Below are 24,171 nucleotides of genomic sequence, written 5' to 3'. Positions count from 1 at the left end.
ATTATTATAGCGAACTGTAATTGTTAGTTACTATAATCTCTATGATTACATGTACCGCTACACTTGTTTAGAGTCTGAAATGGTTTTGAATAACTTCTATTTATGTGAGCTAAAATATCAAAATGACATAAGACGATTTTAAACGTTATCTGTTGTTTTATACCGAATTTAGTACAGAATTCTATTATAGGAACTTTGAGTAAAAATCAAGACCAACATTTTTTTTAAAGGAGACGGCGCCATCTATTGTTTGGAGGGCGCAAAAGATGAAAAGATAATAGTTGGTTTTGCGGTAGGCCTACGTTTGTTGTTATTTCACCTTTTTATTTATAATAATTAATATAAATTACCTAGAATAGAATGATTACAATAATAAAGTTATTTTGTATGCTTAAATTAGCACCAATATAACAAAATAGGCCTTGTTAGTGGAGTATGGTTTTCACAGGCTAGGCCTACTACTAGGCCTACTAGCTAGGCTACTCTTAGCTAGGAAGGTCTTAATTAATGATTCGCGGCTTCATACCGTGTTCCTATATATAGTCTGCCCACTTATGGACAACTGAGCCCATTTTGTATAATAACATTTTGAATAATGATATGAGAACATTTTAAGGAAAACTGTGTTGCAGTACAGGGCTACGATAAGTAATTATTAACAATAGAATATAAACTAGTCTATGCCTAAATTATAATGATAAATAAAATGTATTTTTAATGCAAAACAGGCAACACATTTCTGCAAGAAAATGGACAGTAGACGTTTAGTACAGGAGTGGTTAACAGAATATAAGGTGTGGTATTTCCATTTTTTAACTTTTCTATTTGCAAAATGTCCACCCTAAGCCCTGCCTCAAATTCTCTTCCTTCTTCCTAATAAAAAATAAGATTATGAAGTCAATTTTAAGTTAACTTTTACAGTAACCAACGAAACAGTATTTAAAACAAAAGTAATTTTGTAAACAACCATCATAGGCCTAGTAGTAAAAATTGAATTCCTAAATAATTAATAGATTTATTAAATTATTTTTCATATACTGTAGTCACTTACATCAGCTGATATTTCTCATTATGCTGCTAAACTGATAAAAAATGAACAAATTGTTGAGAGCCTTTCCGCTAATCTTGCTGACCAATCAAGTGAGGTAATTATCAACTCTTAGGAAAATTGTTTTTTAATGGTACAACCGATATGGTAAAATATTATTGTCCACTGTTGCTTCTACAACAGTATCCTTATAACAAGGTGATATCTAAAATATCAACATAATAGTTGAATAAACTTTAATATTTCAGTTATTTGATCCAGTGTGTAGCCAGTTGTATGAATTTTATCGGTCTGGTGAGCCAGAACTGCGAATGTTCTGTCTTCAGTTTGTTCCCACATTGGTTTGGCAGTATTTGTGGGCCAATGCAACACACAAGGTAATTTAATTCTACAATTTATATGTATAAAATTGATACATTAATTTATAATTAAGTAAGTACAGTATGTACTGTAAGAGCAAAGACGGAGCAATGAACTGTAACGAATTGTTAGTGTCCATTTTTTTACACATAAAAAATATCTAATCCAAAACATTCTTTTTCAACAGAATTCTGGTCGGATTGAGACTTTGCTGTTAGGCATATACAATATGGTAAGCTTAAACATTGTTACTGTTGTGTTTGATAAACCTATTGTGTGTATTATTTCACAATGAAATTGTTGGTGTTTGATTTATATTTTGCTAACCCTTTAAATCAAACTTGGCTGAGATCTAAAGTGAATAAATATTAAAATGAATAAAAAATAATTGTTATTTATCTTTGCAGGAGGTTGTTAATAACTCTGGTGATGCTCGTGTCTATTCATACACAATACCAACCCTGTCTAAACCCTCTGTCTATCACGAAGTAAGTTTTTGTCAACTTTTACATTTCATTATTCATCAAAGTAATGTTATGATCATTTCATACTGAAATTTCATTTCCATTTGTTATATCATATGCATTACAAAATATATACATAGAAAATGCACAACATACAGAAAAACAGTGCAAAACCATAATGACAAAACAAGGTCACATCATTCTCTTAAACTTTGTCTACACCATCAAACTAGTTTGACAAAAAAAGTGTGATGTGCCCAAATATATACCCAAATATGGTTGTGATATGACATTAGTCCATATACTGTATGGGCACATCACATTTTTTGTTACATAAAGTTTGATAGTGCAGACAGAGCATTATTAGTGCTCAAATGGGTAAAAACTATTTTGAAATCTATTTAAATGAGAGGTGACTATTACTTACTGTATCCTTTGTCTTTCAGCCAATGCACCAAATGGCTTTAACAGAAAGTTTATTATCTTATCAACGCTCGGATCATCGTACTGTAACACAGGGTCCTTATCCGCAAATAGAAGCAGTAGATTCACAAAAACGGTAAATCTTTGTAAAATAGTTATCAGACAAAAATGTATTATTATTATGGCTGATACCTGTTGCGAACTACAATGTCAATTAATCTTGCATGGATAAAACTAAGCCAGGACTGTTGAAAGCACCTTTGGCCGGGGCTGCTATAGAAGTCAGTAGTTCTGATTTCAAATGCCTAACGGGACCCCAGCTCCATATATATAGCACCCGATATTCCCAGATGGTCTCCCATCCAAGCTCTAACCGGGCCCAACTTTGCTTATCTTTGGTGATCTGACGAGAACCAGTGTTTCAACTTGGTAAAGCCGTATATGTACATATAAACTCTCTTTTATAATATAGATATACAGTAGTCAAATCAACATTTGTTTTATGTATAGGTTGGATATGTTGACGTTTGTGTTAACCGAGTACAATGCTAGCATTGGGCTGATGTTCTCTAGTTCACTGAAGGCATGTTGCACTATGTGTTCAAGGTACTGTATTCATTTTTAAAGTGTAAATAATTTCAATAGAACCTCTATTAAAGGGACAACTTAAAGTGAATTATATTATTCTTGCTAAATAGAGTGTGTACAACAGGATTTTCAGAGAAGTCTTCCAAGAAAAATGGTAACTTAGAACTGAAATTAGAGAAATCGCCAAATAGAATACAGCTCAGTTCGCTGTTTATGGTAGAAATGTTAACTGCTGTGTATTTTTGTATGTAAGTAGATATTAAACTATTTTAATATTCATGACAAGAAAAATATATATATATATAAATGTATAAATCTATCATTAGTATTGTATAACTTTGAATAACACAATGTCTGTGATTGCCATTCCAAATGTATCATAATTGCATATTAATTTGATTAGAATACTAATGAAATGAAACATTCGTTATTTTAGGTTCAATGGTTTTTCTGACCTTAGTAAGACTGCCCTCGATGATGCGTTGTTCAGGGCAAACTACGAACTTTACCCGGATGTTATGTTGGTTTGTATTTAATTCATCATTTTGTGTAATAATTAAAACAAATAATTTTAGATTATTGGATTTTTTTTTTATGATTCAGCTGGACCTTATGTAAATGCTAATTGAGATATTACAAATCATGTAAAGCTCTTTATACACTATCAAACTGATGTGCCCAAATATGGTAGTGATATGACCAAACATAGTAGTGATATGACAATCACATTTTTTTTTCACATAAAGTTTGATAGTGTAGACAGAGCTTAAGAATTTGAATTTAAAGTGTGTACCGGTTTTGTCTAAATACTTAGATGGCCAATGCTATTAAGAACTCGCTAACTTCTAACCCCTCTGGAGTACCAAGCGACGGACCAATAGGCATTGATGTAGCAGTGAACCCAGTATCGCCAAAAGTAAGGCGGAGTGCTATTACAACTGCATCATTCAAAGCCAGTCGTAGAAAAGGTGAGGCTGTTTTTCATATTTATTAAGCTCTGTCTACGCTATCAAACATTACATTTAAAAAAAAAGGGGTTGTGCCCATATATGGACACGATGATGTCATATCACTGCATTATTTGGGCATATCACTACCATATTTGGGCACATAACGTTTTTTTTGTCAAACTAGTTTGATAGTGTAGTTTAGCTTAAGATTAGTTAAGCAAATTTATCAAAATGTTTTAGCAATGTCTCAAAATTTGTCTTAAGTAAATATTTATTAATGAAAATGCCAATATTGTGATAAAATATTGAAATTAAATCTGCAGTTATTGTAACACTGATTGTCATGATTGTGATAAATGAATTTTTAAGAAATAAAGTCAATATAACCATTTTATTTTCCTTTAGCCAAGCCTGTTGCAGATGGTAGGTTTATTCAACTCAATATTACCATATCAAGACATTTTCTGAGATATTTAACATGTGTCAATCATTTACTATCCATTATTTATTTATTTAATTGTGTTGACTGGGATTGTGATGAATAGCTTTTTAGTTTTAAATAGACTTGGTGTTTAATTGGATGTCAAATGTTTGTTAACCTGGCAACCCCTTTGAATGCTCATTTCACTGGATTGTCTGCTTCTCACTCTCAGTATTCCGTTGCTCTCATTTTATTGCATGAGTATATTTTATTTTTATATTTGATGTTCATCGTATTATTTCATGTGATGTCACAAATAAGGTTTTTAGGAACTTATTACCCTATTTTCTTTGGGTGGAAACACAGGTTATGTTTTGTGTTTATCTCTGTTCTCTTTCCCTTATCTCACCTGTTCAGAAGGTATTATCAACTAAAGTTGTCTAAATATATTGTGTTAATAAATGACGTCTGTGCATGTTGTCTGCTACTGCTGACCTTTGACCAGTAACTGAACGCAAGCCAAGGTGTGTGGCTTATATTAGCAGAATTGTTTATATTGCATCAAGTCTTTCTTACTGTGTTCTGTTTTCAAGCCCCAAATTTGTCTTTTTTTATGTTAGTTTACCATTCAGCGTTCTGATTTTTGTCTGGAAAATACAATGAGCTCAAGTAGTATACATATGAAACGCCATATGTGCCAAAATCTTCTAAAAATACAGGCATAAATGAAATTCTAAACCGCCTGCCTGATGATGTACTGAAAATTAATTAATTAATTTTAAAATGGTAAAGATGAGAAAAATCCATCCCAACTGAGATTAAAAAATATTGATTATGTTTTTTATTTTCCTACAGAAACAACAGTGACAGTTACTGTTGAAAGTGTCCACGTTTCTCACAACAATACAGATCAAGTTGAAGGGTCAAACGGTGTAGAGGAGGAAGCACCCACGCAGCAGGTAGATAACAAAGTTGAGGTCCAAATCATTGACCAGTCTGGTAACCAAACTGTTGATTTTATTGAGTTACCATCAATAAACAAGTCAAAATTAAATTCCAATTTAAAAGATTCGGGGGAAAATGGTTCAAAAGGGAGTCTAAATAGATCAAATCCTAGCCTGAACTCCGATAGTAGTACAGGGAGTGATGGGAAGCCTCGTCTGTCTCCAGCAAGTCATTCACGAGAATTACCTGTCAGGAATTCGAGAAATTTAGAAAACGTGGAAACAGCCCTGTGATCAAGTTTAGTTTATGTATATCACTGCATTCACATGAGGCAGGGTCTTTATGTCAATGACCACACAAGGGAGCCTTCTACTATGAGTGACCCATATGACGGACCGCTCTCGCTTGAACTGGCTTATCCACAAACACTCGTGTGAGCTGTAATCTCGTTAGCCAATCAGAACCAAGAAATTCAAGCGTTAGGTTTTACTGTTTTAGTTCAAAACTTTGTCTAAGATAAAAAGTGATATTTCAATGTACAAACATTTATAATTACTGTAATAATATATTATAATATAGAATTATATTTGTACATATAATATGAAAAATTGTATCATATATAAAAATAATTATTATCTGTGCAATGTAACTTTTCTATAAAAAGTGCAAGCTTTAGAAAATGATGAAAACATTTAAGTCTAGCCTGGTATTAGAGGAAGATAATTTGCCTGCTGGCTACTGAAGGTAGGATTATAATTGGCCAAAAAGTTGCTCTCTTGAAAAGGGGTACTTCAGGAACAAGGGAGGTTTCTTTCACCTTACGGTACAAACCCAATATATGAGCTTGTTCAGCGAGTCATTTTGATCCAAGTGTGCTGTATTACCTAAATAGCTTTGTTCTTTTATACTAGAAATTGGATTTTCTTGATAATTCAGAAAGTGATGTATAAATAGTGAGTATAGTACTACTACAGTATATGTGCTTATGTATTCTGGACCTCAATGTAATTAGTGTGTCAGCTATGTTGAATTTCATGTTTTGTACTGGGTATTCTTTACTCCCTTTCCTTGCAATTTTATTGTAGAATTGTGTCATAGGTGAGCTTTTTTGCTTGTTCAAATTATTTAAATAAAAAAATGTTGTTATTTATTTTTGTGTGTTGTTTTTTTTTTACATTTGACTGTTTTGTATTTGACTGTTTTTGCTTATGGGAAATGAAACTTTTTGTTGTGTATTTTTCTTACTGGGATTTTCAGTTTATTTTGTAGTGTTCAATTAAGTTCCCATGGCTGGTAGTGCAGTACATCCAAATGCATTAAACTAATATTACAGTATGCTTGTTTTTTTTTACTGACTAACTGTATTTAGTCGGCTCTCCCCTTCCCCATATCCATCCCCTCTCCCACCCCCATCCCCATCTTTTTTACACATGTTAATCGCTAGAGGGCAGTATATTCGAGTAGCAAACTGGAAAGTGTCGATTTTTAGGCCTAGCCTAGCTTCACCTCAACGAACTATTATTGTTGAATTAAGGTTTTTATATTCCACTTATTAAAATGGGTAAGGCTTACGAAATACCAGATTGGAGAAAATGGAAGGTTGAAGATGTACCTGAACTTAAAAAAATACAAGAAAGGTTGGCTCAGAAAGGTTTGAAAGATCCATGGCTACGGTGAGTATGCCTGCGGTGATGATGTCCAACCGCGGCCTTTATACCGTTTAACTGAATCCATCGACCTAGGCCTAGGCCTAGCTTGACCTAGAACAATTTAAACTATAGATAGGGACTATTAAATTATTCATCCTTGTGCATTTTTACTTTACCTTTTTGTTTAGTTTAATCGGGCGAATAGTGTGTTTATTAGAGAGAGAGTAATAATACTGTTGTAATTGTATTGTATCTGACTGTTATTGCTGTGGTCATATTCCAACCTCTGTGCTGTGATTTTTATTTCTGTTTACTATACTAGGCCATAGATTACACCTTCTTAATACTTTTATTTTAAAATTCAATAATAATTAAACAATTTTATTGTATCTTTAGAAATGAAGTGTGGCGATTCCAGCCCATATTTCGAGTGAATAGTATTTTTACAATTTTGTCGAAGGGATTCAAGTGGGGTTTAGTCGCATTTATAGGAGCGGCAGCTATTGAGAAAGTTTACTTATTAAATAAAGGAGGCCAGGATGAACACCATTAGATGTTAGTTGATCATCTGTTGATAATTGGTGCAATTCAACTAAGAAAGACAATAAAGAAACTTCATTCAAATGTGTTTATAATGACTTAATCAACTGATCATATTTACAACTTCTGGAGAGTTGCAACCACAACAACTGCTCAAATCTGTGAAGATTTTCATCATATATTTAATTTGTATGTGTCTTCTTGGTGTTGCAATTGGCAACCACATCAAACTGTTCTGATTCATATTTGCAACCTCATTGAAGAGTTGCAGCTACATCAAACAACTCTACATTTGTAAATCTTCCTGAAGTTATATCAGATTGCTCATTCAATTTAAATTATCTTCTTGAAGTTGCAACTGGCAACCACATAAGCTGTTTAAATTCATATTTGCAACTTTGAAAAGTTTCAGCTACATCAAACAACTCTACATTTGTAAATCTTCATGGAGTTATATCAGACAACTCATATTCAATTTAAATTATCTTCTTGGAGTTGCAACTGGCAACCACATCAAGCTGTTTAAATTCATGTGTTTGGAGAGTTGCAACTACATCAAATGACTTACAATTTGCAAAAGTTGCAAATCAACTGATAGTTTTGATGAATGCATAAAGAAAGCAATATACACACTCTTTTCTTTTTCTGCTCTTGAAGTGGTTGCCACCATGTCATTAATTAATAATAGTTACCGATTCATATTTTGCTTAGATGGTTCGGATTTCCAATGGATATCTCTCGTTTTTGCTCATCAATTTATTTATAATTAGTTTACTAATTCCTTCATGGTAAAAAAATTCTCATCTACATAAATTAAAATGATTAAATGCATGAATAATAATATCACAGTATATTACAAGTTTTTTTTTATAGTTTTAGCAATTCAAAATTCAATTAGGCGATCAACATCTTTCTTACAATACATGACAATAGCTTGATTATAACTACATTAAATGTAATTTTTTGGAAATGTTTGAATTGTAGCTACAGTAATAACCATTTTATCTTTGCTGTGTTGTTTGTTGATAATCAGGTGACTTCCTTTGTAATAATTACTAAAATTCTTAAACAAAGAAATCTACTTTACTTCAAAATGATGAGAAAATTATGAACTCCACTTTGAATGTTAAAATTTGTTCTATTATCAAATAAAATAAAAGTATTTTATAACTCAAATATGGTGGAAAATTGTTTTTTTATGTACAATATCTATCGATTGTTAAAGTTATTTTGTTTGTAATGATTTATAACGTGCCTGTCTGAATAAGAACGATACAATTTAATAGGAAGTGTCCTCTCCTTATTCGCATAATCTGATACCGTTTGTTTAAAAATGTGTCAATTTGTGTATCGAAGAACCTGACATTGCTGAAAATGTAAAGAGCGCCACTAACGGTCGGCAACTTTCTGTAAAGAAGATTTACGTCACTACTGTGCTTACAGTGGAACAAAAATGTTTTAAAAGCTGAGAGAATGGTATATTGCCCATTCTTTTAATAAAAGATATATTCACCAACTCCGTAAGTCGGGTGATGTGCAAAAATAAAAAACAAAAACGGAAAAGCGATTATAAAACACAATTTTAGGGTGGGTAAATCGGAGGAAGCCTTAAGTGTAAGCCTATTTTGTCAACACCGTATAGGCCTACCTACCATCTATACGTATTTTAGCACCCACTTGCATTTGAATGAAAAAAAATGTCGATTGTTAATTGAGTTATTAAAGCTGTTTAATAAACAAAAGTTTAAAATGTAAACAAAATCGCCAGGTGGGAGCATGTGCAAATTAGTCCATGGTGGGATGTTTCACTGGTTGTACTTCTTTTGTATTACTGTACTTAATAATTTGATACTAAAACAAAGGTTACAGGTCGTGTATCTCTTCAGGTGTGCTGACTTTGACGTCTCGTCAATTAATGACTTATCTCTTATGTCTATAAAAACAATTTTACTTTATGAAAACAACGATTTTTTGTGTCTGAATGTGTGACTCTGTCGGGGAAAATTACCGGAATGTGCTTTGCGGTTGATTATTTTGATTACGCTCGAAAGAAAATGAAGTGTGATACTTCTTAAAATTCAGATTTTCCACGTCTTTCCCCTTGCACTGTATTTATTCGTGTGTTGATGTTCGGTGACTAATGTGAACAGTGGACATACGAAATATCGTTTGACTTTTACCACGTTAACTTTTAGTTACGATAACCTTTGACCTGATGTTGTTAGGGGGAAAATAGTCACGTGAATCAACGCTTGTATATAAATGTGGAAAATCAATAACATTACTTTCAGCAGGATTTTGGTGTGTTGCCCGAGAGAAAAACTGTTAATTTTTAAATCGAATTGCTTCCTTACAGGGACCAATGTCAGGGGACAGTATTTAACGATGAGAGAGCCAAAGAGACACTAATTTCTCCCCTTACAGTTGGAGAAAAAATGTAAACTACCAAATGAAACAAATTAGTAGTACACGAATCACAGCGTTTACTTTTAAAACAATGAATACCCTAATTTTTAGATGTAGTGTCCCCCAAAAACATGAAAAATAAAGATTAATCAAATCAGATTTTGAATAGGCCATTTTGCAGTTTTAAGTTATTCACTCTGTAGAAAAACAAATCAACAAAAATTATTATTTCACTTATAAAAAGACAAAAGAAACGGTTAATTTTAACAAAAAACCATTGTCTGACAGACAATTAAGGTATATTATATTTTGTTTTAAATTACATTTTTTTCTTAAAATTGTTTTTTTTTTTCGATCCCGTTTTTGATCAAAGTGAATAATGTGACATTAAAATGGCATATTCAACAACAACAAAATTATTTTTTCGAGGGACAATATATCTTTAAATACGCCTGCACTTTCTCATACTCATAGGCCTAATCCAGAGTGTTGTAAACATAATATAAGTTTCGTGCACTGTATAAGATTTTCTTTACAAAAGTCATTTTCGTTACGGAATTAAAGGGTGGCTCCGGGTTTAACACTTACCCGGAGACGATATTTCTTTTCGTACATAAGTTGGGTACCCCTTATTAAACGTCACGAAATAAACATGAATATTCATTAGTCAATCCATAAGGTGTGATCACTACCCGGAGCTACCCTTTAAGTGCCGTGTTTAAAAGTTAACAAGTTAACATACTTCAAAAGAGGGCGCGTATTTAATTGAAGTATTGAGATCACCTGACAATTTCAGTCATGAGTTGGTATTTTTAAGGACACACATGTGCTTTTGTTTTACGTCGATGTTATGCCATCGTATTGTTAGTAGACCGTGCAGTTTGAAACCGCCTTATTGTTTGCCTTTTACGCCAAAGTGTATTTGAAATTCAAACAATTAGAAAGGCAAAGATACCACATGGCATAGGAAATAGCATCGTATCAGTACAGTATACCCAAACTTGAACTTCGCACTTGATTATACAGTAGAAGTTTCTAAAACGATTATGCGAATTGCTTTTATCGCAATGCTTTCGACATTATTCACTTTTGGCAACAACTGTAGTACTACTTATGCAACCATGTGGAATTCATAAACAAGACGCACGATGACGTCAGAGAAGAAGACCAATTTGATAGTAAAATAAAAAAAAACACTGGGATAAGAAAGTTGAACCTCAGTTTGCCGCTAGCTTCGAGTGGTGTGATCGTAATAAATACATACGTTTTATCATTGATCTGTAACCCAACCAGTTTCCTGTGCTGTACCTAGGCTAGCATCGTCTGTAATCGACAACGAAGGAGTTAACCATTTTCAGTCCGACCAATCGGACTCGCTGTCATTTTTCTAATAATTGTTATACTTGGACTGTCACCAGACATAAAAGGTAGTTGAATCGTAGCTATAAACATTGTGTATGAATCATATTTTGTACAATATTCGTTTTTAAGTTTTGTTCGTGGGTGTTTAAATATTTTTACTAAATAAGGTTTTCGAGTGTGTTACGTCAATCACTGCGTCTAAACGAAAGACACTGTAAACAGGAAACATATACTTCCAAGTTAAGCACCTATTCACACCTGTAAACAAGAGGTTACCGTTAACAAGATGCGATTTTCTCAAAGCATTGGATGTAGGCCTATAGGAACATTTCTCGTTTGTAGCAGTTTTTATATGTTGCTGTTTGTTACCGGTACTACTGCTGAATTTGGTAAGTTGATATTATATTACCATATTTTTATCTCATATTTCATTTCTATCTGAATGCGTTTCGTGGAAACATGTCTATATTTTCGGCCAGGATGTTTGGTAACCCTAAAATGACTGGTGACCTTCAATTGCGGCAGGTGTTTTAAAAATCGGTTCGTGGGGTAACAACATGGCTGTCTGATTCAATTAGATGAGTAGGGGGATTTTTTGTCCGTTAATTTCCCCACCACTATTTAGACTCTGATCTCTGATCGTATATTCAGGTCCACTAATATTTCAAAATTTTCGTCAAGTGTACAGTTGGGTTCACTCGACTCATAATTTATAAGATTTATATAGGGGAGTTTTATACCCACTACTATAATCCAAAAATTATAGTTTTTTACATGACTGTATATTAAGGTATTGTAGAAGCCTGTGTATTACAGGGCCATTCTTTCCCCACTCTGAACCCCATTGTTAAATCAACATTTTATGACGGGTGACTAAGCAAGAGATTTCCAGAATTGATAGCAAGTAAATCTTAGTCAAATTGAGCAGCAGCACACGATCAAATTGACGTTCTATTCACTTGTTCCTTTTTGTTATTCAGTCCATGCTTTGTCGTACAGTTGTCTGTACCGTGTTCTGTTTACAATAGGATCACGATTCATGGAAGGATGAATAGTGGGAGTGCACTTTTAATCCAGATATTATGTTGATTTTACTGGTGTCTTTATGTCCAATGTACACACACGCTTAGCCATGCTATTTGTGACGAATAGCGCGCGAGTTAAACATAATAATATCTTGAACTAATTTTAATCAAGTTAATTTTATTCAAATTTTGTTGAATAAGTTTGATAAAATATATTTACATTGAGTTGACCAAAAATTGAATTAAATCAAAATTATTTATCTGATAAATTGACGAAAATAATTAAATAATCAACTATTGGTTATTTATCTCAGATGTTTTTAAACATCCATCTTAAAATGGATAATCACTTAATTCCAATTAAAAAAAAACCACGTATGGAATGCCAATACCAACTAATTGATGTATCTCTAATTGTGTAGGCCCATAAATCTGTCTTTTACTACTTTTTGTTGTGCAACATTTATTGTGATTACACTCTGTAGTCCCGTCCGCAGTCCACTACTAAAATAAATACCTAATGTGGATGTGTTTTACGATTGTTTATGCAACATTCTTCAAACACCGCAAAGAGAAAAAACACTTTTAAGACGCGCGCGTTCAAACTTTGATAATAATGGCACCGTTTTTGTACGCGCGCGTTCGATCATTGATAATAAATGATATCCTTTTTGTACGAGCGCGTCCACTCCATGTCGTGAGATTTATCACTGTCTTTTTATTTTGGGTATCTAGGCTAAGTTTATTTATGGATATCGTTAACGTTTTATTGTTGTTCCTTGTTTGTGTTTCGAATCGTTTAATATGATTTAATGGCGTAATAATATTTTATTGTTGTGTGGGCATAGTGTATGACTTAAGAACTTTATAATGGTTTTATAATCGTCAACATGTTGTAGTAGGGTTGTCGCACTATTTTATGCCGTCTACTAGTGAAGTGTGTGAGTCAAGGCTTGCCGGATCAATACAACCTTGTATCGTAATTCATTTCCGAATCTTGATACAATTCTACTAGACCACACTATCACGCACAGCGCATCACTATATTTAGTGTGCATGTTTCGTTGGATATTAAAACAATAATTGGTCCAAATCAAAGATGTTGATTGGAGTATTTACTCTCGCTAAATAAAGATATTCCTAATTAATGTTATTAATTCAATTCAATTTTTAATATATTTAGAAAATACTTGTAATAACATAAATGTTATAATCTGTATCACCAGGCAACGCCATCAACATCAAAGCATGACTCACAACCCCCATCTATATAATCATCATTATCACCATAATTATTACCATTAGAAGCATTTTTTCCAACAACAGCATTTTCGTCACCGTCATCAACATTTTCGTCATCATCAGCTTTTTCGTCATCATCAGCATTTTCGTCATCATCAGCATTTTCGTCATCATCAACATATTCGTCATCATCAACATATTCGTCATCAATCAGCACCTCATCAACATTTTCGTCATCATTATCAATAATTTCGTCATCCATCAACATGTTCGTCATCCATCAACATTTTCGTCATTATCAGAATTTTCGCTATCATAGCATTTTCGTCATCATCAAAATGTTCGTCATCAGCATTTTGTCATCGTCATCAACATTTTCGTCATTATCAGAATGTTCTTCATCATCACCATTTTCGTCATCACCATTTTTATCATCAGTATTTCCGTTTAATATATCACTTTACATGGTTCTCCTCCTGTCTGACATTTTGTTTTCAGTTTGTAACACAGACCACAGACATAAAAACATTTCTTCTTGTTTGTTGTTATAAAAGGTGTTTTTGATGAAACGCATTTTAAAAATACAGTTATCAACGCCCCATCTGTTGCCCTCGAACTTACCCGACTTTTATCTCTAGACAACATACCCCTTGGCCGTAACCGAAGTACCCAAATGTTTGTACCCTAAGTGTTTGTATTTTACAGGGTAATTCGATGTTTGGTAACAACTCAAATGTATATTATAAACTGAATAACATCGTTATAACAGCTTATTCTTATCGCTTCCGATCTGTATTTGTATATATTAAAAGTTGTATTTATACTTTGCTAAAATTAACATCTTAGTGGTTGGTCTTTGGCTCTAGTAATCTAATAACCTGACGAATATATTTTGTATATTTGTTGTTGAAGAGGAAAGACCGAAATTCAATCCCTACTGGGTTGACACGGTAAGATTGAATGTTCACTCTTTATTTACCGATCAAACATTTGAGTTAAGCTCTGTCTACACTATCAAACTGTATGTGACAAAAACATGTGATGTGCCCCTATATGGACATGATGATGTCATATCACTACCATATTTATTTGGGCGCATCACCCTTTTTTGTCAAACTAGTTTGATAAGTGTAGACAGAGATTTAGGTTCACAAACACTGTTTTCGATGCACCGCCCAGAAAACGTAACTTAGTCAGTAACGTAACCAACCTGAATCCATTCTCGGTGTAAACGTTTGTAAAAATTACGTACAGTAAGTCCTCTATTTAGACCAGTGTAAAGTGTGTAAAGCTCTGTCTACACTATCAAACTTTACGTGATGTGCCCATATATTGACGCGATGACATCATATCACTGACCTATTTGGGAACATCACAATGTTTTTGTCAAACTAGTTGGATAGTGTAGATAAAGCTTAAGGAAATGTTTAAATAAACTGGGTATTTGTATATATTTTGTAAATATTGCAACCTATTATTAGAGAGCCCAAGTGACATTCAAAAACAACATTCTTGATTGATGGTTTGTTTGTAAGATAATCGAAGAACATTGCGTAGTTTTGTTGAAAGGGGGTGCCAATGTGCAATGTGTGAGAGAAATGATTGGAACATTTACGGATATTTGCCAAGAAAACATTGGAGGGTTTGTGACGTAGGCCTAACATTGCCCAAAGGTTTTATTGGTACTGCTTGATGAAGATCAGACCTCATCGCATTAATTCATTGGGAAAAGTACCAACAGGCGCACCTATGTAAAAGTACCAATAGTCGCGACTATGTAAAAAGTATCAATAGGCCTATGTAAAAGGTACTAATGATGCCTATGTAAAAAGTACCAATAGTCGCGACTATGTAAAAAGTATCAATAGGCCTATGTAAAAGGTACTAATGATGCCTATGTAAAAAGTACCAATGGTGCCTATGTAAAAAGTACCAATGATGCCTATGTAAAAAGTACCAATGATGCCTATGTAAAAAGTACCAATAGGGCTATGTAAAAAGTACCAATAGGCCTATGTAAAAAGTACCAATAGGCATATGTAAAAAGTTGTCTTAGCGGATGTTTAGCACTTTGTTTTAAGTGCTACAGGTTACTGTACGTTTCTATTAGTACAAGGGTACTGACAGTATTATAAGGAGTTTGCATGTCAACACCTAATTTCTTTTAATTTTAACAATAACAATGTTGACGGAAAACGTGAGAACGTGTTTTATTTATGGTACACTTTTGTCATTTCAAACACGTTAATAATTTATCTTAAGGATCTTCTACGTGAATTCAAAACACGTATAAAAGTTGGTCATTTTTTGGTTTATTCGCCAAACCACAACACTAAATGAAATAGCTAGATCAATTATTTTGTCAAGTGCTGTCCAAAACTTGAAGAAATTCCAACCAATGACCATTCAGTATTAATCGAATATATCGTGATTCGAACACCGCAGTAGGTTTCCCGCAAAAGACGTACCTTGAACAACTTCCGATGGCCACTAATAGTTCAGGAAATTACTCATTTATTTTCATAAAAGTCTAATTAAGGAGTCGCCCTACTCAAGTGATTTCATTCCTCCTTCCATATTGCAATATAAAGTATTCCATCGATATAATTTGTGTTCTTTTATTTAAATTGTATATGTTATTATATCATAAAAAAAACATAGAGAAAGCATAGCTGAATGAGATCGGACAATCAGAACTGCTGGGCCTAGGCTTTACATATTAGGAAATCGACATCTTTGGACAGTTTTAAGTAACTTCTAAAAACTCACTTTTTCTAATTGTATAAGCTTTTATGCTATGAGCAATGATCGTGAATGGAACGATTGATTGATTAATTGAAAATATCACATTATAATTATGTGCTCCACTCAGCGTTGATGGCGCGTATGTATGTTGTATGTATTTCAAATATAAACATCATTTAAAACTAGAATTATTGCAGCCAAAGAAAATTAAAAACCGACACAATTATTTCAATGAACAATCGTAATCATGTTTTGCATTTTGTTAATTAAAAATACCAACGAAAATTTTTTTTTTTAACCTCTGTGCATCAAATAGGCCTACTTTTGGGAAGGGTCTACAACTAGATGAAAAAATGTCTGAGGTCCATGCTATTTCTAAATAAATGTGAGCATAGGCCTAAATTGAATTTTTATGCGAAGTGAAGTGAAATGAAATTTGAACCAACGGACGTTTAAATCCATGTCAATTTGATTGATTTGATAATTAATTGACTAATTAAGTGTCGATGGAAATAGTCCGGGATATAATGAGGAAATTATTTACTTCAGATGATAAGCTGGATGCACCAAATCTAGGGTAATCTAAACTTCGCGTGTAAACACTAGCCATGACAGTTAGATAAAGGCGTGTTCACACTAAGCCTCCGAACATTGCGTGTAAACACTAGCCATGGCAGCTAGATAAAGGCGTGTTCACACTAAGCCTCCGAACATTGCGTGTAAACACTAGCCATGGCAGCTAGATAAAGGTGTGTCCATACTAAACCTCCAAACATTGCGTGTAAACACTAGCCATGGCAGCTAGATAAAGGTGTGTTCACACTAAACCCGATATAACGTTACGTTATTTTTCAATTTAATTTTCATTATTAAGTTTGGTTCCCACTAAAACGCAAAACAAGGGCGTAAGCCCAACGCAAGCGAGTTGACCCATCACAAGCGATAGCTTAATCGGACTGTCTCTTGTTTTATTTTAATCGGATTGGCTGACAACCGACATTTCTGTTTTTAAGGAGACAAATACGTTTCTTGTATTTATCTACTCCATGTATTTAGTGGGAACCAAGCTTAAATCGTGCATAGATTTAAGCGTGTAAAAAAACTAAAAACATCGCGAAATAAAACTACCGGGATTGTTTTATATCCTCTACGCCACAAAATAAGGTAATTTTTAAAAGGGTGCACGTAATACGTAATGTAAGGTTCCTTTATCGTTACCAGGTGAATGTTTTCAAAAAGTTTCGTCGACGTTTGTTCAATTGTTAAAATCTTAAACGTAAACGCAACGCACCTAATTTGACCAATCACGAGCGATGTATTATTCGAACTGTACTGCGATTGGTAAAATTACTCTCGTTGCACTTATATATTACGTCCTTGTCTGGAGTCCAAGTGGGAGACAAGCTTTAGGGCACAACAAGTTTTGACAACTGAGCATTATAGTATGATATTATGCATGTCGTGTTTAAATTCGTTTATCAATGAATTCATCAAAATAAAAACTTGAAATTCTTGCAAACAAAGTGGGGATCATTTTAAAAAGATCGTAATGAAGTTAGTAAACGGGTATTTCCCTTCATTAATTTGACGCGTCATCAATATTGTAGTTGTGACGATCAGTTCATAGACTATTATTTTACACATTTAAATGTTTTATTAACTGTAATTACACAATTAATAGACCGTATAATTATATTAGTATATAAATTAAGTTACAATTTAATTGACCTTACTTAGAGGATTCATTGTATCGTATTATGGTCTTAGTTCTTAAGGTTGGTTCCCACTAGAGACGCAACGCAAGGACGTAGCCGCAACGCAATCACGTAGCCGCAACACATGTTAGAAAATTGTATCAGGCTACTGTACACTTTTTTGTGTTTGTTATTAGTAGTTTTGTGGGGATTTTTCATATGGGTTTTGTGTAGGATTTGTTTCCCATATTTTTAAGAGTTAAAAGTTTATTATACAACATCAAGTTTTCGATTCCACGTTGCGGCAATATTTGTAGGCTGACGCAAAAATACCCATAAAATATTTAACCATACGCAGAATGGTTTAGGCCATCAAATCTGATTGTAACCTGTCTAATGATTACCGTATGACCCGGCTAACGCAACCTACGGAAACACGATTTATTAATCACATATTTATTACTAATTTGTCATTAACCAACTCAATTAAATACTAAAACGATAATAACATAAAACAAATAATTAATTAGCTTTGATAAGTGACTGTCATATCTTACTATGTTTGTTGAGTTATCAGATGATAGTATACAGGAAAGGGTTGGTCATCGGAGCCAGGCTATATTATTATAATCAATTATATATTGCGTCATTTCGTCAAACGCACTTATTGGGCGGTTACCAATTTTATACAATTATCTGTGACTCGTCTGGACAAACCTTGCTATCGCGGGTTAATTTGTTTCACGAAATGGTGAAATTAACTCCAACTAATGTTATTTTTTGCATTCTAATTTGTGAAAATCAGATTGGCCCCCAATTCGATCCGCCTTTGCAATTCAGTGATTTCAGTCAAAATGTAATGTGAGTTTGCTGGGTAAATGTCCGTGAATCTTTTTACAAATCGTTTGGAGCACAAACAGTAATTACGATTTCGACTCAGAACCTCAGCCAACCCTTTTATTTAATGCGGCGCCTGGGGTCTTCAGTATACAAATCTTATGATAATAGACGAGCACATTCAAATGGATATCCATCGACTTAGTGTAACTGGATGGGTGCACTCGTTTCATCGCAATAATACACGCACACTGAATAAAACGTTACTTAATCCGGATTTAAATCTCTTTTAAATGTCTGTTCTTATTGATATTTAAGGCATCAATCAATATTGTACCAAAATAACCTGTTTTATTTCCATCTACACGTCGGGTATGTAAGCATTGGCTTAAGTTAGTTTTGTATATGTGCCCCTAGGCTCATTTCCTGAATGTCTGTTACAGGCCAAGTTTAAGTACTCGAAACGACGGTTGACAGGCCTCTATCCATGCATTTTCTGTGCCCTGTCCGCTGGGTCAACGCCCCAGGGTCGATCCTACACAAATTCATGAATTATCCGTACTCTGTGGGTTGTGGTTCAACGCTTCGGGGCCTAGAACTACACACTCCAGGAGATATAGCAATGCACTTCATGTCGTGGGTCAAAGCCCAAACCAAGAATTATAATGGGGAACTTTAATATCCCCTTTAAATATTACCTGTCAATACGTTTAAAATGTTCTGGTTAATTACCGAACGTTCTGAAAGTTTTACACATTTCATATTAAATACAGATTGTTTTTACTATTTAAAACCATATTTGTAGCCCTACTAATAATTTTTATTTGATCTGCGACTCACTAACATGGCTCATGATTTAAGTAGGCCTAATAAAACAGTAAGAGAATAATTTAGTCTGTTATTTAGTTTCTGTATGGACAGCCGTTAGGGCCAAAACAACATGCAAAGCAATAAACAATGTGTGCCGTTGTTTTATTGTTCGGTAGATTCAATGGGTCCACATGGCCGACACATTCCCTTTAAATTCTTGAAATTGCAAAGCAAAAGATATGATGTACATAATACAATATTTAATATGCACCGCGCGCCCAACCCTAATTCGAAATCCTGGATCCGCCAGTGATTAAAACCAATGTAACTTAACCGTTAGAATAATTTGTGAATAATTAATGTTGACAAATCCATTATAGTTACAAACGTAGCTTAGAACGTAGAATAGAACAACATGCAAATCTATTTTCAGAAATAAATAATTCATTTGTCTATTTGTTTTATTTATGTCAATCTTCTACTAACTCCTATCGAGTCAATTTGTATCTAATCCGGCGGATTAGAAATCGAGATCTAACTTGTATACAACTGTTTAATAACCAATGAACCTTTGTGATAGAATTCGTGACATTGTAATAACGTTTAAAATAACATACAGTCAATGTAAGTCAACTTTAGTTATACGCTGGGTAAAAAGACGGGGCAGGTGGCAGGCTGAGGCTGTCATAAAAGTGTACATAATGTTAAATGACACCTCGTAACATTGTGTTTACTCACGCCACACACAGCCTATGTTCGCCCTAACTTAAAACATACCTTTCACAGTGTGGGATTTAGTTTGTTAGTTTATACGACAACTGACAAACCACACGCGACATAGGCCACATCAGGGAGGGGCTTACAGTTTAAGTAGGTCGTGTATGGTTAATGTCATTACAGCTTTCAATAGGGCCTACGATTATCTAGCAATATATTCATTCGTTCCCTGATTTTGATCAAAAACTTTAGGCCTAACGTTTTACATTTTAAAGTCCAATAGTAGGTCTAATGTTTGCTGTTTGTGTCAAATTTCTTTCTTTTTTTTGGTCGTTTTTTGTTTGTGAAATATGCGAAAATTAATTATTGTTTTATTTTAGTTTATGTGTTAATACTGTCGTGTAACATAAGGCCTAACATTATTTGATGCACATTAAACACTTGGTTCCCACTATAGACCCAACGAAAGGACGTAGAAAGCGAGTTCACCAATGACAAACGACATAGCGAATAGTCCATCGCTTGTGAATGGTCAAATCAATAATGCTTGGTTCACATTAGAGACGCAACAAACGACGTAAGGCAACGTAAGGGATTTGGCCAATCACAAACGATAGATTATTGGAACTTTCGCTTGTCATTGGTCAACTCGCTTGCGTTGTGTCTAGTTTTGCGTCCTAGTTGGAATCAAGCTTTACGTATACGCTTACGTCCTTGCTATTGAAATGGTACGTCGTCGTGTCGTGCGTGATCGTTGTTTCTCGTCGTTATCCCATATGTCACCGTGATGCAAACATAAATTGATATATGTCAATCCGAATTTTGGCAAATAGAAATTTTAAATAAGCCACAATGTCCGACTTTACTAGCCATCACGTGACTTGGCAACTCAAAGTAACCAAGACATCTCTCCGCGGTGTAATAATAAACAATCGTTCCATGCCAGTTCAAATAATCATCGGTTTATGCTTTACTTCTAGGTATTTTAAACCGATTTAGTGTCTTCTTAAGGTGTTATGTTTTGCTTACATTACTGTATACTAATCTCAGTGATGTAAGGTAAAGCATTAGGGGTTTTTACAACTCATCACCTGTCCTTTCTGTTCAGTGGATCAACTTTCTTCTTTAAAAAAGTAGGGCTACCCAACCAGTTACGCGCAACAACAAGGGAGTGGCGGCGGACTATTCGAGAACAAACCTACTTTAAAATTAAGTCTGATGTATCTGAAATCGAAATTAAGAGCAAATATTCCAATGATACTGGAAAAATCTAGTACAAAGAATAGGGTGAATAGTTCATGATTTGAACCCGCTACCTTGGCTAATTGTCACAATTGTGGTTATGAACCCGCATATCGCCAAATCAATGCTCGGCCTTTTGCCAGTTTACACAATCCAGCAGCATTATAAGTGTGCGATTCGAACCAACATGTTCATACCGGCCGTTTATGTTCCGACCGTAATTGTCAATCCTCCAACAATACTAATAGGATTGCCTGATTTGCAACCTCGTCTACTTGACGTTTTTTGGGATTCGAACTCGCATCATTGAGGCTTTACCTGCGTGCCATAATCATTTTGTCATTGAACACCGCATCTGTGCCTAGTTTCAATGGTGACAGTAAGCTTGACGTACTTCATGGCGTTTAATTTTGGCTTCAATCCGACAATGAACGGATGAAAAACAGAACTTCAGAAAGGAAATGAAAGTACACGGATTGGGCAGATGTAAAATATCTGATGAAACGATTTACAAAACCTTGAAAATGATGGGAAAGGGCGACGTATTTCTTCATAGCAGGTGTTTATAGCATGTTGTTCGCGTGTGTTAGGCCTACACAGAGATCATTTAGGCCTAGTGATATTTAAATTTCCACATTCACCTATTTAAAAGTTCATACCCCCACTTGACAACTAGATTTCTAAGTTTCCGTTAGTTTGTATACATTGAAACTGTATTTTTTTTGTTTTGTTTATCATCTTCGAAATCTAAAATCAAATGATAATGGTATTCGTGAGTGTTGTGGTACCTAGTCTGGTCACGATTGTCCCCAAGACTAATCAAGATCAGTTTTTTTAACAATTTCTAAAATCTAATTTTAGGTTAGGGCACACAGCGTCGGCCAACTCCAATTATGTTTTTATTCGTCTGTTAAATCATCTAAGCGCGGTTAATGTGATCCATGTTTTCAAACGTTTATACATTGTGGTGTGTAAAGTAATGTCTACTAATAAAAATACCGTCTACTGTATGTTTACAGAAGCAGAATGTACTAGATTTTGTGAACAGCTTTTTAATAGCCCAAACATGTATACAACAAACGATCCTCATACCCTGAGGAAGATACGACATAGCTACGTGACTTTTTGCGATATTTCTGGTAACCGTGGAAGAGCCACAGCAGATAGTGTAACCGCGTACAACGTAATGCATATCATTTGAATGTTTGCCAACAAGAATTTGCACTAGGTCCTCCTACCTGCCACTGGTTTTGTAAATAGTGATGGCACATAAGTGTACTACATCAGAAAGGTCAAAAGCAAGATCAAACACCACCCTAGTGTAGTGATAGACTATAATATATAGGTCTAAAAGACGATGAAGATGCGCCTTATAGATCACACGTCAAATGATAAGAACCAAAATGAAGATCACCTCTGTCCAAATGGACGATGGAACTCTCTTGGTACTGAATTTCGTTCAGTAATGGGGAAGGAAATACTTTGATGGCAACATGATAGAAAATTAAAATGAGTTGAAGGAAAGAATATGATCAGTTTCTTTTGTTCCACAGTGTATGCTTGAGAAATGATAAATGTATCAAACGATAACAATCTGTCGATATAAATATGATAAACATTATGATTCGTGATAAGACAAATTTGCTTATGTAGGCCTAGTTACTTTAGAAGTGATGAGTTGAACCCACAGCAAAATCTGTCCTCAATTAAGCGTTTGTAGGTTCAATTACATCTGATTCGATTCATTCAAACCTAGCCAATGTTCAAACACTATGTTAGACTCAGATGTTCGTGTTAGCAGAAAAAAAACTACAGACGAACTCTTCTTATGGGACACACTTTTTAGGGATGCTTACTCATGAAATGAACGAGGGGGTAGAAGGGACATGTTAGGCCTATCCCGAAGGTCTCCCCTAAATAGATGTTCTACTGTACTATTTTGTACCTACGACGACAATGCATTAGAATTGTAAACTTCCCAATCATTCAGCTTCTAATGAAAGATCCAAGGGATAACATATCATTCCTTCTCTGTCTGAGTTTAACCTCTCCATCCGAACACCAACACTTTTTATCTTTAGCATTTTAAATGACGATGTCGATATGAAATTTAACGCTATAAAGAAGGTTCTTGTATTGTCAACAAATGCAACATATAAAATGTGAGAGAGAGAGGGGGGGGGGGGGGGGTCCTATTTAAACATGTTTAATTATCTTAAATGTACATAACTATAAATAATTATGTAATAACGGCATATTGCAATACAAATGGCATTTTAATAAAGTTATAACATCGTGTTTATATTTTACCGACAGACGAATGCTCTATAACCGGTCATCGAGTGCTTGACGAACCTTTCCGAAGTACAAAATACAAAGTAAATGTACACAGTAATAGAGCAAAAATAAATTGTGACCACGAGCTTCCAATTGGTTGGTATAAGTTTAACATCAATGGTAAACTGGCTGAGATGCCTACAAAATGTGTACAGGTAAGTGTTTTTTGATAAATATTATCGCTTTGAAATAAAGCTTGGTTCCTACATACTAAAGACGCAACTCATTGACGTAGACGCAACGCAAGCGAGTTGACCAATGACAATGAGTTCGGATAGTCTATCGCGTCGTGATTGATTAAATATTTCTTGCGTTGCGCGCTTAACGTCCTTTCATTGCGATTAAGTAGTGGAAACCAAGCATTAT

The 24,171-nt window shown here is 34.3% G+C and overlaps 3 protein-coding genes and 1 pseudogene across 5 annotated transcripts in view; 3 read left to right on the top strand and 1 right to left on the bottom strand.

The window, feature by feature from the left end:
* Positions 1-261: 261 nt before the first annotated feature.
* LOC144852492 (hyccin-like) lies at positions 262-6,349 on the top strand. The gene is made up of 13 exons (XM_078710329.1): positions 262-292; positions 729-794; positions 1,044-1,145; positions 1,297-1,425; positions 1,596-1,640; positions 1,816-1,896; positions 2,319-2,431; positions 2,806-2,901; positions 2,994-3,131; positions 3,320-3,407; positions 3,698-3,851; positions 5,110-5,213; positions 6,111-6,349. Exons 2-13 carry the CDS (start codon positions 750-752, stop codon positions 6,147-6,149), a joined length of 1,134 nt encoding a protein of 377 aa, XP_078566455.1. The 5' UTR covers positions 262-292; positions 729-749; the 3' UTR covers positions 6,150-6,349.
* LOC144853780 (5S ribosomal RNA) lies at positions 2,621-2,738 on the bottom strand (annotated as a pseudogene).
* A 299-nt stretch (positions 6,350-6,648) lies between the features above and the next one.
* On the top strand, positions 6,649-8,564 carry LOC144852484 (NADH dehydrogenase [ubiquinone] 1 beta subcomplex subunit 3-like). The gene is made up of 2 exons (XM_078710316.1): positions 6,649-6,872; positions 7,245-8,564. The coding sequence occupies exons 1-2, from the start codon at positions 6,757-6,759 to the stop codon at positions 7,399-7,401; spliced, it is 273 nt and encodes a 90-aa protein (XP_078566442.1). The 5' UTR covers positions 6,649-6,756; the 3' UTR covers positions 7,402-8,564.
* Positions 8,565-10,837: 2,273 nt separating this feature from the next.
* LOC144838278 (von Willebrand factor D and EGF domain-containing protein-like) overlaps positions 10,838-24,171 on the top strand; it is a 40,818-nt gene continuing 27,484 nt past the window's right edge. The window contains exons 1-2 of one of the 3 annotated variants that reach the window (XM_078693635.1): positions 10,838-11,545; positions 23,785-23,960. In XM_078693635.1, the coding sequence (XP_078549761.1) occupies positions 11,443-11,545; positions 23,785-23,960 (279 nt within the window). In that variant the 5' untranslated portion in view covers positions 10,838-11,442. The remainder of the gene's footprint in view (positions 11,546-23,784; positions 23,961-24,171) is intronic. The other 2 variants (XM_078693624.1, XM_078693628.1) reach the window with 2 other exon arrangements.

The sequence above is a fragment of the Antedon bifida genome, chromosome 1 (assembly GCF_963402885.1).
Source record: "Antedon bifida chromosome 1, ecAntBifi1.1, whole genome shotgun sequence".
Classification (NCBI taxonomy): Eukaryota; Metazoa; Echinodermata; class Crinoidea; order Comatulida; family Antedonidae; genus Antedon; species Antedon bifida.
This window is presented reverse-complemented; position numbering and strand designations above follow the sequence as displayed.